At 44.8% G+C, this 15,572-nt stretch overlaps 1 protein-coding gene across 1 annotated transcript; it reads left to right on the plus strand.

Moving 5' to 3' along the window:
- The first annotated feature begins 9,958 nt into the window (after positions 1–9,958).
- On the plus strand, positions 9,959–11,598 carry LOC133899731 (uncharacterized). The gene has a single exon (XM_062340785.1). It carries the CDS (start codon positions 10,115–10,117, stop codon positions 11,345–11,347), a length of 1,233 nt encoding a protein of 410 aa, XP_062196769.1. The 5' UTR covers positions 9,959–10,114; the 3' UTR covers positions 11,348–11,598.
- The last annotated feature ends 3,974 nt before the right edge of the window (positions 11,599–15,572 follow it).

Consider the following 15,572-nt stretch of genomic DNA (forward strand, 5'->3'; position numbering starts at 1 on the left):
TACAAGGCCAGCACCACATACACGCCGCGCACAGGACCATCATTTGGGCTGTCCAAACCATCCACTTACAGGGCTCCCTCACCAGCGAGCAAGCAACAAGCAGCTACGGCACCAAATCCTGTCACTACACGACCTTCGGGCTCAGGTAAAAATTCTATTTTGCAGGGACCTTCCAAGAGTGCTTCCTCTGTTGCATCAACGGGACGCACCTCTGGCATTCAATGCCGTCGCTGCCATGGATTCGGTCATGTGCAGAAGGATTGCCCAAGTCAGCGGGCATACATTGCAACGGAAGATGGGTACATCAGCGCCTCTGACATTGAAGAAGAAGAAGAACCAGTTGTTGAGGAGAGCAACGAAATCTTGGGCTATGATGACACAGCGACCTATAGGAGCATCATTGTGCAGCGGGCGCTCAGCACAAAGGTACAACAACCAGAGAAGTTGCAACGCCATAACTTGTTCCAGATTTTCTTCGTCATCCAAAATCGGCGAGCACGTGTCATCATCGATGGAGGTAGTTGTAATAATTTGGTGAGTTCAGATTTGGTCAAGAAGCTTGGCTTGACCACACGCCAACACCCCCATCCATATAATCTTCAGTGGTTTAATGATGCTGGAAAAGCTAAGGTAACACAAACTTGCAGAGTTTCTTTTTCCATTGGTTCCTATGCTAATTATGTTGACTGTGATGTGGTACCTATGGAAGCTTGCTCACTTTTATTGGGTCGACCTTGGGAATTTGATAATGATGCTATACACCATGGTAGAAGTAATACATATACGTTTATGCATAAAGGAAAGAAAATTACTTTGGTTCCTATGACCCCTGCTGAAATTGTACAAGCTGATAAAGAACGAGCTGCTAATTTGCGTGATACTAAATCTGAAAATCAGCAAGTTGCTAATTCTCTTTACCCACCTAAAAAGGATAAGTCTGCACCTAGTTCTAAGGTACAGGGCATAAAATTGAAGGGTGGTGTTATGCTTGCACTAAAAAGTGACCCTGCTGAAATTTCTAATAATGATATTTGCTACACCTTGGTTTGCAAACGAGTTTTGTATTCGCTTGATGATGTTATTAGTTCGATACCTCCTGCTGTCACTAACCTTTTGCAGGAGTATGAGGATGTTTTTCCAGCTGAGATACCCCCGGGACTGCCACCTATGAGAGGGATAGAGCATCAAATCGATTTGATCCAGGGAGCAATATTGCCAAATCGTGCTGCGTATCGAGCCAATCCCGATGAGACTAAGGAAATTCAGCGGCAAGTCCAAGAGCTTTTGGACCGCGGGTATGTACGTGAGAGCCTTAGTCCTTGTGCTGTTCCTGTGATTTTGGTTCCTAAGAAAGATGGTACTTGGCGTATGTGTGTTGATTGTAGAGCCATCAATAACATTACTATTCGATATCGCCATCCTATTCCTAGACTTGATGATATGCTTGATGAGTTGTGTGGCTCTGTAATTTTTACAAAGATCGACTTGCGTAGTGGTTACCACCAAATTAGAATGAAACTTGGAGATGAATGGAAAACAGCTTTCAAAACTAAATTCGGATTATATGAGTGGTTAGTAATGCCTTTTGATTTAACTAATGCACCTAGCACTTTCATGCGTTTGATGAATGAGGTTTTAAGAACTTTTATTGGACGATTTGTGGTGGTTTACTTTGATGACATATTGATTTATAGCAAGTCTTTGGATGAACATATGGATCACTTACGTGCTGTTTTTAATGCTTTACGTGATGCACGTTTATTTGGTAACCTTGAGAAGTGCATCTTTTGCACGGATCGAGTCTCTTTTCTTGGCTATGTTATTACTCCACAGGGAATTGAGGTGGATGAGATGAAAATTGAAGCCATAAAGAGTTGGCCGGTGCCCCAAAACATCAAACAGGTGAGAAGTTTTCTTGGACTTGCAGGTTTTTATCGTCGTTTCGTGAAGGATTTCAGCGCCATTGCTGCCCCCTTACACGAGTTGACAAAGAAAGATGTGGTGTTCCATTGGGGTAAGGCACAAGAGGAATCCTTTGACACTTTGAAGGACAAGCTTACGCACGCGCCATTGCTGCAACTTCCAAATTTTGGTAAGACCTTTGAGCTAGAATGTGATGCTAGTGGAGTTGGCATTGGAGGTGTTTTGATGCAAGAAGGTAAGCCCGTTGCATACTTTAGCGAAAAATTGCATGGCCCTGTTCTTAATTACTCTACGTATGATAAGGAATTGTATGCACTTGTACGTTCTTTAGAGACGTGGCGTCATTATTTGTGGCCTAAAGAATTTGTTATACATTCAGATCATGAATCGCTTAAGTATCTTCGTTCTCAAAATAATCTGAATCGTAGACATGCTAAGTGGGTTGAATTTATTGAATCTTTTCCTTATGTTATCAAACACAAGAAAGGGAAGGATAATATAATTGCTGATGCTTTGTCTAGACGATATGCTTTGTTGTCCCAACTTGATTATAGAATTTTTGGACTTGACTCAATAAAAGAACAATATGTGCTTGATCCTGATTTTAAAGATGTATTGCTGAACTGTAAAGAGGGACGTACATGGAACAAGTTTGTGATCAATGATGGATTTGTGTTTAGAGCTAACCGTCTATGCATTCCAGTTGGTTCCGTTCGTCTTTTGTTGTTGCAGGAAGCACATGGAGGAGGATTGATGGGACATTTTGGTGCTAAGAAGACGGAGGCTATGTTGGCCACACATTTCTTTTGGCCAAAGATGAGGAGAGATGTTGAGCGGTTCGTGGCACGCTGTACCACATGTCAAAAGGCTAAGTCTCGCTTGAATCCACATGGTTTGTATATGCCTCTTCCTGTTCCTTCTATTCCTTGGGCAGATATTTCGATGGACTTTGTTTTGGGATTGCCTAGGACTAAGAGAGGGAGGGATAGCATTTTTGTTGTTGTGGATCGTTTTTCTAAGATGGCACATTTTATACCTTGTCATAAAAGTGATGATGCCGTTTATATTGCTGACCTCTTTTTCAAAGAGATTGTTCGCTTGCATGGTATGCCTTCTACTATTGTTTCAGATCGTGACGCTAAATTTTTGAGTCACTTTTGGCGCATTCTATGGAATAAGTTGGGTACAAAACTATTGTTTTCTACTACTTGCCACCCACAAACTGATGGCCAAACGGAGGTAGTGAACCGCACTTTGGGTACCATGTTGAGAGCTATTTTGAAGAAAAATTTGAAGATGTGGGAAGAATGTTTGCCCCACGTGGAGTTTGCTTATAATCGGGCAACACATTCTACCACCAAGGTAAGTCCTTTTCAGGTAGTGTATGGTTTTACCCCTCGCGCTCCTATTGATCTTTTGCCTTTATCTACCACTGAAAGAACACATAGTGATGCTAGTGCACGTGCTGATTTTATTCGTAAGTTGCATGAAACAACTAAAATAAATATCGAAAAGATGAATGAAAAGTATAGAATTGCTGGTAGTGAAGGTAGGAAAGAAGTCAAACTTGAACCAGGTGATTTAGTGTGGTTACATTTAAGAAAAGATAGGTTTCCAGAGCTGCGTAAGTCTAAATTAATGCCAAGAGCTGCTGGTCCTTATAAGATAATTGAGAAAATAAATGATAATGCATATAAACTTGAGTTGCCACCCGAGTTCGGGGTTAGTCCTTCTTTTAACATTGCAGATTTGAAACCTTACTTGGGAGCCGATGATGAGCTTGAGTCGAGGACGACTCCAATTCAAGAGGGGGAGGATGATGAGGACATCACTCACTCGGATACATACAATGATCCTCCATTGAACTTTCAAGGTCCAATCACAAGAGCTCGCGCACGACAATTAAATTTAGAGGTGAGCTCGTTCCTAAGCAACTCTTTATATAATTTTGAGAATAGATTACTACCTAATGATTATGTGTTGGTTAGGAATCATGGAGAGGACAAGGAGACACATAGAGGAAGGCTTGGAGGCGTGGAGGAGCAGCTAGGACGTCCAACAACAGCAGGAGGTCCAGTCCAACTCGAGTCCGAATCAGCCTCGACCTTCAGGACCAGTGAGCAGTAAAATGGACGTCCAGGACGCATCCGGACTCCGTTTTCGACGATTCACATATGGTTGGAAAGATAATTTCATAAGGAAACCAATGGCGTTGGTTTGAGGTCCAAATTCCTTCTGAGTCAACGGGAAACATCGAAACAAGTCAGCGTCCAGAATCTGTCCCGGTGCTGCGTCACCGTTTTTGGTCCGTTGGGCCATGTATCGTGTTGGAGTCCATTAGGGACACGTCCAGGGGTCCTTGGCCGACCCTAATCCTTTATATACAGTAGCCACCGCCCTAATTAGGGTTGGGTTTTGCTTAGATTATTCTGTCAAGAACAGTTTCGCCGTTTCGTCGGTTTGTGAGACCCCAACTCGTGAGATTAATCATTCATCTGCAATTTGGTTGCATTCTTCCTTGTTCTTGCTTGTGTTCTTCGATTCGCAGGCAAGGATTTTAGCCTTCTTGGCGAGGTCAACCGTGCAACGCCGGTTGATAACCAGAGGAGACGTGGTGCTGCGATTGCGGGGTTTCGGATCGTGTTGTTCGGAAGCCGGATCGACTTGTGTCTCGTTTCCACCAAATCGAGAGTTACCAGAACCTTTCGGAAGATCGGGAACCCTTGTTCATATTACTAATGCTACCCATGCAACACTCATAGAATTTTGGTAGATTGGCATCGCCTTCGCCCACACTCGCGTTACGCTCCGGTTCTTCGTTCAATAAAGAAGAACCCATGCAATGATGAGCATGAATAAGGTGCAACAATGTATGCTATAATATGCATAACAATATGTTAAGAGTGCAAGACATGCAAAAGAATAACAAACTTTGCGACCTAAACAACGCCAAAAAACTAATAGGAGGCCAAAGATTTTGGGTTGAACTCGGAACATCCGGGTTTTGGAACCTCTGATGTATGCTTCGGATAGGGGTTCTTGGTTAGCCATTTTTGGATTAACTTGAAAGTTTTGGACTGATTCTGGAACCTCCGAGTTTGGCTAGAATGTCCGGTGGGGCTCCAAACGGGGTTCTCTGCTAAATCTAAATCGAATTAACCCAGAACCTCCGGGTAATACCCAGAACTTCCGGCTAGGTCAGACTTTCCGGGTTAGGCTTTGAGCGAGGGTGCTCAGTTAAAAGCACTGCGAATTACACGGACCCTTCGAGTTTAACCTAGAACATTCGGGTTGGGCCAATTTGAACTTCTCGATGGTTTTTCACGGCCGATTCGACTTGCATATTGAATCTATCCTACATAGACATGGAGATACACTATACAAAAGTTTCTAGACCCAAAACGCACCCCAAACCCTAATGATTTTCAAGGAAAATTCAGCGGGGGTTTCACTGGGCTACCTGGAACCTCCATGTTCTACCTGGACTATCTGGGTTGTTGCATAGAGCATTTCTTCGCAGGGAGAAATAGCCGATTTGATTTGCAAGCTTCCTCAATAAAAAGAGAAAAGGTTTTGCACTAGTTTATGGACTCTAAACTTCATCTACCAACATGGCAACTCGATTCCATGACTTAAACTCAGCCAAAACCTCAAAATCGCTCCTAAGCATCAAGAACACGAAAAGCTTTGCAACTTCGCGACCAAAGCTCCAAACTCGGAATTTATCCAACCAAAACGTGCATCCTTGCCATGGGAGCCTAGGAGACTCACCCAAGATACTTTGCTGAGATTAATGACCATCGGGGGAAGGTGGAAAAGCTCAGGAAGAGGAAGAATGTCAATGCTCCTCGTGCTTTAACCAAGAACACCAAAACAACTCAAGAACGACTCGAATCCTTTGGGAAAACACAAATGAATTGGATGGATAAGGAGCTTAGAAGCTAAGGAATACGTGAGTACCACATGCATACCTCGATTGGGCTTCTAGAAGGCAGATTCGAGGAAGAGAGAGAGAGAGCGAGAGCTTGAGGGGAGGGAGAGGGGAACTGCTCCCTTGCCTTGGCCGGTTGGAGAGAGCGTGGGGAAGAGAGAGGGGGTAGGTGGGGCTACTGCCCAAGGGAGAGAGGGAGTGGTTGGCCACCCATGTGAGCCCACATGTTAGAGAAAGAAGCCTGTTTTAGCTGCGAATTCTATTCTTTCTCTCTTGAATTATTTTCTCTCAACCGATTGACTCTAAACAAAATACTCTAGCATTCCAAAATAAAATTACACAAACTTAAAAATAATGCTTAAGAAGCATGATTATGCTTAATTATGTTATTACGGTTCCGGGACATGACATACTACCTGCAAGGTTGTAGAGAGAAGAAGATTTTCATTGTCGTCACTTCTTGCAAGGGGACGGCTACTTCCTCATGGACTTCAACAACTTATACGACCTCTTCAACCTCGATGGCCTATACGTGGGGTTATTATGATACTTTACATTATAAGCCCTTTTAAACTAGACGTTCATTAATTATTACCACTAATTCTCCAATCTAACTAATTTCTTATCTGTAAACACTTGATGCAAGAAACAAAAAGAATGAACCATTCACATTCCTTGACCCCCAAATTATGATGATTACTATGATGAAACAATAAAGGGAATTCATTTTGGCAAATGTGGCTAATGCAATGAGCCACTTTTCAAAGAGGAACTACCTAGTGGCCGCCCACAACACAGGTGACCACCGGATCTTACTGGTCATTGTCCACAAGTAGAACTTGGTTTGGTACCTCGATTCATCAAGACCAGTAGTAGGACCTAACACGAACTGGGAGTATGTGACCATACTTTGGTCAAACAAATCCTCAGCGAGTAAGTTCTTCGTGACTTATGTTACATATTGAATTTTTCAAACTTATACCAAATGTTGAATATTGGATCTCTCTTCGCATGTAGGGCTTTTGATAGGTATATGCATTGTGATCCAAAGTAAGATCCCAAAAAGCCTCGTATACTGACACATAAGACCGTCTTCACGGCAAGGTCTAGCATGCATATTTGCAAACATTCTACTACTACCTTTTTTTTCAAACTGACGGTTTTTCCCTCTCCAGTGCCAACAACAACCACCGGGCAACCCCTACGGCTTCTATGTTGCGTGTCACATGCTACTAACCTTGGCAGCCAAGGATATGAAATCCCCAGATGTAAGATAATTGCATAGTCTTTTCATAACTGATTTTATTCATTACTAATATCTGATGATAAAATAATTTTACTCACGCTAATTTCATACTTTTTCCATAACCACTTTCATTCAGTAGGAATTCAGCTTACCGGATGGCAACATCGAGAAGTCTGCACTCGCCAACATTCGAGGACGGATCGCCACATTCATAATGACCGAAGTCATCTCTTCGAAAGGCGAGTTCTATTGTAGGGACACGGTGTCCTGACTTATGTAATTGTGGTTGCACTTTCAACTTAGTTAATTTGTAGTTATCTTGATGTGGACTTACATCGTTGTACATTTTGATTATGTATATGTGCATATCTCGTGACTTGGTCCCTACAATGTGGGTATCTTGAAATGCATGATGTGGCATGAATGTTTTGAGTGATTTTGATGAGGGTATCTAGATGTGTCTTATTTGCAGGAGAAGACAACTGTCAAATCCTGATATTGCTTCAGGATACAGTTAGGAAATAGGTAAATCCTATTGGGGGATGAGACTATTAGTGCCGGGTGAAAACATCACCCATCACTGCAGACGTCACCAGTGACTGGTGGTAAATTCACCCATTACTAATAACTGAGTCCCTAATGACAGGTGGTAAATCCCTTAGTGAGACTCGGTTATTAGTGACAGGTGATAAATAGACATGTAACTACTATCTGGATCATTAGTGAAGGATGTTAAATAAATTCATCACTGATGACTCGATCAACAGTGATGGGTTGTAGTTACCACTCGTCACTAAGGATCAAGTCCTTGAGACGGGTTAAAAAAGCTATCTGTCACTGGGACTCGATAATTGGTGATAAATGTTAAATACATCCGTCACTAATGACTGAGTCTCTGAGACGGGTTGGAAAGCTACCCGTCACTGGGACTCGATCATTAGTAACAGGTGGTAAATACACCCGTTACTAATGACGGTTATAGTGATGAGCAATAGGTTTTCATAGATCATAGGAGACGTACTTTAGTGATGGGTTTCAATTATGACCCGTCACTGACGACAGTTATTAGTGACGGATTCTAACCTGTTCCTAATATTTCATCATTAATAATACAATAAAAATAACAAATACAATAACCGTCATTAATAACTGTTATCATTCGTCGTTAATGTATTGTTCTATCGTAACAACGCTCAAACCGCCTCAACCAGACCAACCGAGCTACAGTTCGGTCCTAGCGCTCGTTGATCAATATGTGATTAGTTTCAAATAGTTAAAGGGTTCTCCCGGTTTAGAATTGATTCCTATTGGAATACGGTTTCACATTTAGCTCAATAAAATAGCGTTGTTTTTCATGACTTACTAGGACTCTACTTGGACCAATGCTGTTGATTTCGTAGGTATTTACTCACCGGATATTTACTATTCCAAGTGTGTGTTTGTCCATTGAAATATGTTTCAACTATATGTACATCGAGGCGAAAATAAACCCTGGTGTGGCAAGGCCATTCCATGGCTAGCACTCCCCGATTATGTCACCACCAGGCGCGTGTAACATATACCTATATATTGTAAGAACGTTCTCGTTTAAAACATGAGAATCTTTCTATATTCCTACAGAGAAATGAGGTAGGGTTTGTTTGGTAGAATTTTAGTATTTAATTTTTTGAAGCTGATTGTTTTTTACTCTAAACTTTTTTTATAGTCAGAGCTATAGACAAAGGATTTTTTATTGAGACATCTTATTTTTATTTTAAACTAAAAATATATATTTAAATTATTTTATTTTGTTAGTTTAATAGGTAAAGGGATGCTCCACAGCGGTTGACATCCTTAAAACCATAGCTTCACCTCACGACTAGGGTGAGGCCCAGTCAATCAGCCCCCTGATCGACGAAGAAGATATTGCGATCAACCTCTTCTAATCGCAGGACAGATACTCATATGACCAATTAAATCGTATTAAATATCATCCACTCAATTTCCTTTCCCGATCACCTCCTTTCGGCAATCATGATCGTGGAAAAATGTAAAGTTGGAGTGACCTGTCACATAGCATTTATTGCTACAGGACAATCTTGTAGGCGAACGTGATACCGTTCGGCGGATGTGACAAAGCCTGCAGGGCGACTAGAGCAGGATGGTTGTGCATACCCCTGTAATGATGATTTAAGAGTAGTTGTCTCTGTCAGGAAGAGGTCTGCTATATAGTTTGGCACGATCCATTTGTATATACTCCTTTTCCCCTATTATATAAAAGGGATGAGTAGGTTTGTAGGACAATATTTTGTAACAGGTTCATCCAATCTATAAAAAAATACATATAACATAGGAATATTATCCTACGAAAGCCTTGAACCTGAATAAATCATAGTGTTCTTGTGTATATTCGATCCCACCACAATGAAATACCGATCAACGTGCTCGTCGTCTGGTACACCTCAAATTTATTATTAGAAATCATCCCCCGACATCTTACAAACTCAAAATTCTGCATAGATCTCGGAGGTAGAGTTCTAATAATTTTGGTCAAAATTCATAGTATAAGATCATGTTTAGCATAGCTCCAGCTCCGAGCTCTACATTAAATTTTGTGTTTATAGTCTAAAATAAAATAATTTAAATTATTATTTCTGACTAAAATAAAAATAAAATAATTTATTTAAACATCTTCGATATATCTACCGTTCTCGTTCGTAAATTTGTAGAGTTTGAAATACTCGGCTAAAAAAAAACTAAAACTGAAGTTACGCTAAACAGGCGCTAAGATTCTTAAAGAAATGGTTGCTTCCAAAGTCGACACAGACTCACCTATAAGTTCATCGAGGCGAACCGTGGCCCGGCAAGCCAAACTCATCACTTGCAGAACGCCAGCCAGAGCAGAGCGCCTTTGGCTTGACCGCGCCCACACGGCCACGCCTTGGATTCGCACTGCAGCTCAGCACACACATCATTCCAATCTACTAGCGCAGTAGCGCCTCGCCTCGTAGCATCCGACGCGCGCCGGCACCGCGATGCCCGGCGCGATCGTTGCGTGCTTCCGCTGCGCCGCGCCGTCCTCGGCCGCGGCTGGGCCCAGCCTCGCGACCTCCGTCTACGAGACCCACCTCGGCCTCGTCGCGCTCTCCTGGACCCGCACCTCGCTCGGCCTCTCCCTCCGCGCCGTCCTCCGCCTCTCGTCGTCGTCCCTGCCCCCCTCGTCCACGCCCGCCTCCTGCTCCTCGGCCGGCGGCTACCTTGATGACGACCCCGACGAGGAGACCCTCGCCTTCCGCGTCAACCCCTGGCTCCTCTGGCGGCGGCGCGGGTCCAGGCGATTCCGCGCTGGCGACCGCCGCATCGACCTGGCATGGGACCTCTCCCGCGCGCGCTTCCCGGGCTCCGGGTCCCCGGAGCCCTCCTCAGGGTTCTTCGTCGCCGTCGTCATCGACGGCGAGATGGTCCTCGCCGCCGGGGATCTCCCCGACGCGGCCTACCGGAGGACCCACGCCCAGCACCCGCCCGGAGGCGCGCACCCCGTCCTCCTCTCCCGGCGGGAGCACGTCTCCCTGCGCGACGCAGGCCCCGGCCGCGGCCGCAGCCACACGACCTGGGTGACCGTCCGGGGCAAGGAGCGGGAGATCTCCGTGGATCTCGTGGCCCGCGGCCGCGGCAGGGACAGGGCCGCCGGCAGGGAGAAGGAGAAGGACCGGGCGGACGTCGGCATGTCGCTCTCCGTCGACGGCCAACGCGTGCTCCACGTGCGGCGGCTGCGCTGGAAGTTCCGAGGCAGCGAGCGGATCGACCTCGGCGGCGGCGACCGCGTCCAGGTCTCCTGGGACCTCCACAATTGGCTCTTCGCCCCGCGCGAGCCGCCTCCCGCGGACGCCTCGACGCACGCGCGTGCCCACGCGGTGTTCATCTTCCGGGTCGAGCTCGGCGGCGGTGGCAGCGGCGAGGAGCGCGAGGCTGATTTGGGGAAGGACCCCTCGTCCGATAAGGCCGCGAGAAGGAGCACGGGCGTCTGGGGAGGCTACCTCGCGCGGTGGGGGCAACGGGACTGGAGCGAGACGGGCAGCAGCGGGGACAGGAAGAAGGGCAGAGGGAGGAGGCTGGCGAAGGGGAGCTCGTCCTCGTCGGCGTCCTTGGCATCCTCGGCGGCGTCGTGGGCAAGCGGCTCGACGGTGATGGACTGGGCCAGCCCCGAGGAGGCCGAGATGCAGCGCTGCGACGGCTACTCGCTGCTGATCTACGCCTGGAAGAGCTAGCGCCGGGCACTGCTCCGGTCAGCGGCATTGAAAACTGCCCATTGGATCGTTGTTGTAAGTTGCATTGTTCTGGTGCAGCTTGGGCATTTAGGATTGAATTGGTCTTGGATTACCTTAGAAAACTAGCATTTGCTACGTGTAATGAGCAACTAGTGAGGCAATTTTTTTCCCATTCTTAGCAAAATTTGCATTTCTTGACTAGGAGTAAGGAATCACATTCAGGACATTTTGAACAGTTTGTAGTCTGGCCATCCAAATGATCACCATCAACCGCTCCAATGAATAGTTTTGTCTATCTAATTTGTCGCCTGCTTAAAACCAAATCTATCATTCAACCAATTAGCTGTTGTTGCAGCAATCTGTATAAACCTTAACCATATGTGTTAGATCACAAAAACCGGTTGTTGATGATCCACATTCACATGATTTGTCCTCAGTTCAGTTTATGATTGGTGGCTTTGCTATGACAAGCAGTACTGTTGAAGTATCCTTGATCTTTAGCTAGTTACTTCCACTGCAGCTGGGTTACCTTCAGCTAAAACTTACAAATGCTACAGAAGGTACTCATTATCGGTTGGCAATAGAGACTGGAAACGCTGTGTAGTCGGAATTTTCTCTTCAGATTGTTGTTAAGTTGCAATGTTCTTGTACAGTTTGGGCATTTAGGGATCGAATTTTTCTTGGCATTGCTAAGCGAAATGAGCAGCTTGTGTTGCATTTTTTTCCATTATTAGCGAAATTTGCATTTATTGATTAGGATTAAGGGATCACATTCAGGACATTTTGAACAATTTGGATTCAGTGCACCCTAACTTCGTATCTTTCTTGTCGCCTGCTCAATGGCGAATCTTTCTATCAGTCTGTCAATCAATTTGCTGTGGCAGCAGTCTGTCTAAATTCTAAAACTTAATCACGGGTGTTATATCTTAAAACACCGGTAGTTAAGATCGTGACGTTCGCACTCACATAATGGCTGCAGTTCAGTTTATGATTGGTGGCTTTGCTATCATTAGCAGTATTGTCGAAGTATCCTTGTTCTTTTGCTAGTTAGTTCCACTGCAGTTGGGTTAGCTGCACCTGCAAGTGCGACAAGAAGATTCTCAGCTAGTATCAGAGAGTGATGTGATGGACTCTTTGGTTTGCACCGAAATATGTCTATCAGGAAGCCAAGACAAATTTGGCATGCTAATAGCCAATAACTTTGTGGCCCAAAAATTTCTGGACTTTGGCCATCAAAATGAACTAGACAACCAAATGAGAAGGCGACTTAACAAATTTTGGCATAAAACCAAATGGAGGCCAAACTTAGTCGTAAGTGCTTGTGTAGTCCGAATTGACGTTCAGTACACAGCAGTTTTGACTACAACCGGCACGACTGATTCTGGTCTTTCATGTTAATCGAGCGATCAAACACGCGTTTGCTGTGGTATCTTTTCCTGCAGGCTACGATGCCCCGTGACGCCGGAATGATTGACTGAATCCCTATCTGGCTAGTCTAGATTCTAGAACTACCTTGCCATCTAAGTCACTTAAGATGGGTCACTCAAGTAACTGCATCAAGTTCAGAATCAGCTCCCTTCCACAACCCAACACACACGCTTCCGCTTGTTTTCCTCGTACCTGACCATGATTCAATGCAACATTCTGGTTTTTTACATCGGGAAAGCTGGAGCTCGATCTATCCGAGCGTTGAACGAACGGTGTCGCGCCGTGCCTTCCAGGCGTGTAGACGCGTCGCTAGATGCGGGTGGCGCAAAGCTACAGAGCGTCAGCTGACGAGCGCCGACGCTTGACAATAGTTAATCGGACGCGGAGGCCGGAGGACGCCTTGTCGTGGCCGTCGGGGAGGTGGCAGGCAGTCGCTGCCGCGGCGGGCTTCGCGTGCACCGCGCGCGCAGGCAGGCCGGTACATTAGCAGCACGGAGCGGGCGCCTGCCGCCTTGGGGCAATATGTTGGACGAGTGAGCAGACAACGGGATGGCGTTGGCGTTGCGTTGCGGGGAGACTGAGTGCGGCGACCGGAATCCAGCCCCGCCGGAAGTTGCGCGGCAGCGGCCGGGTCGACCTCGGTGGCATGTATTGACTGGATATCATTATGTGTTTAGTGGCTAGTCTACTGGCGAGTCTAGAGCAACCTTGCCATCAAAGTCACTTGAGATGGGTCACTTAAGTAACTGCATTAAGTTCAGGTTCAGCTCTCTTTAACGTCACGTACCAGGCAAAGCATTTGCATACGTTCCCAGCTGAAACCACGCACTATCGCAGGACAGTCGACTCCGCTGCTATTCCGCTCCAGCTTGCCGAAAATGCAAATAGAATCATTGTGTTTTCTCCGTGCTGAAGCCAGATTTATCCGGGTTCCGTTCGTATGCCGTGTCGCGGCGTGCTTTCGAGCTCGACGGCAGCGGAAGCAGCAACGTTTCGCGCTTTGCCGGAGCCGTTTCGGGGGGCCGGCGGTTTCCGCTCTCGCGCCATCGGCCGGGACGCGACGAGCCACGCCGTCGCCGCGGGAGAGGGCTGGCGGTCTGGCACGCGGCGGCACGTAACGAGAACGTGGGCGCTTCCGCTACCTGTGGGCGGGGGTGCTGGATCCCGGCCCCGGGCCCGGGGGCAGCGGGCTCGCGCTTGCGCTGCAACCTGCAGGTGTGTGGTACGGGATTGTACTACGCGTGCGTGTTGCTTCCGGAGAGAGGATTTGTCCATCTTGCCGTTCGTGTGTCGTGTCGCTCAGCTATAGATGACTAAATGGAGCACCGCTGACACGCTAGCTTCAATTAGCGGGAAAGGATGAAACCGAAACATAGAAGCCACAACAGAAAATCGTACATGAAGCGCGAAACTAGACTCTACAAGTAGCTGCACACATATTTCACGTATATACAAGCAATTTAGGATATAGTAATATGAAAAACTAAAAAAATTAACATAAAAAAGAGATATTTGTATTTGCGAAATACACAATATTATCGTGTAATTTCAGAAGGAAGAAGAAGACCATATTGTTTAGAGTTGGATGTCCGTATTAACGCGAAGTATGTGAAGTGCGAAAGGTGGCGCATCTTTTGGAGAAACCCGGTATTATAGGCGAAGTGCGAGAGACGGTGCACCCTCTGGAGAAACCTGACAGTGAATGTATGGAAGTCAAATATTAGACGTTTAGATATAGAAGACAAATAATATAAGATTGAATGTATTTTTGAAATGTATGAAAGAAAAATATTTGATGCTTATATATGGAAGGTAAATAATGGGAGATTAAATATAATTTTAAAAGGAGGAACGAGATTTAACTTTGCACGGTGACCGCTTGATCAACTCGGATGAATGATAGAGATCGATCGTATATGTCATAACTTATGCATTTTATAAGAGTATAGATACCACCATCAGGTTTCAGGCAAGTCCTATTCAGTAAACAGCATAGCACCAAAGCTAGAATGGACAATTTTTAGTTCAATTAATGGATAAGGCGTCGATAGGCTCTAATATTGTGGATCATAATCGGTATATGTGGAAACTAAAACTCCTCTAAAAGTTAAGATTTTCATATGGTTCCTGTATAAAAGAGTAGTTCTTACCAAAGATTACTCAGTTAAAAGAACGGGTAAGGTAATGAAAAATATTGTTTTTAGTAACAATAAAACTATTCAATATTTTTTCTTTGATTGCAGTTTTGCTAAATTTATTTGGAGAGCTTTACAAATCACTTTTGGCTTACAACATCTCCTTAATATATCCAATATATTTAAATCATGGCTAAATAGAATAGGAATAAAGCTTAAAAACAAATTCCATTTTAGCTCAGTCGGATTGATGTGGTGTTTGATAAAGCAAAGATTTAATCTTCAATGTAGGTAATTTACAAGGGCACTTATCACTACTGCAGAAGGAGGAGTGGGACACAATGCACACCGTATGAATAACAATCATGGACATCTTCACCAAGTATGAGTGGAGATTTAACCATAAAATAGGTACTGGAAAATGGCATGCCTTTGGTGCATGATGTGACCCATCGCTGAGTATCGTTATGATTAATGGGTGGAACCGAAATTATCATAGAAATCAATCTTGATATCTTTTAAGACGTTATAAATATAGATAAATCAGTTGGTTATGTCTTATATTAATAGTACATCATATTAGCATATTTAGTTGTAGGCAAATTGCATACAAATATAGGTATTTAAGTGTTTGCAAATAATAACATAGTCTTGCTTCATAT

The sequence above is a fragment of the Phragmites australis genome, chromosome 18 (genome assembly GCF_958298935.1).
Source record: "Phragmites australis chromosome 18, lpPhrAust1.1, whole genome shotgun sequence".
NCBI lineage: Eukaryota > Viridiplantae > Streptophyta > Magnoliopsida > Poales > Poaceae > Phragmites > Phragmites australis.

Coding starts and splice junctions, on each gene's coding strand:
- LOC133899731 (XM_062340785.1), top strand. CDS start 10,115: ATGCCCGGCGCGATCGTTGCGTGCTTCCGCTGCGCCGCGCCGTCCTCG.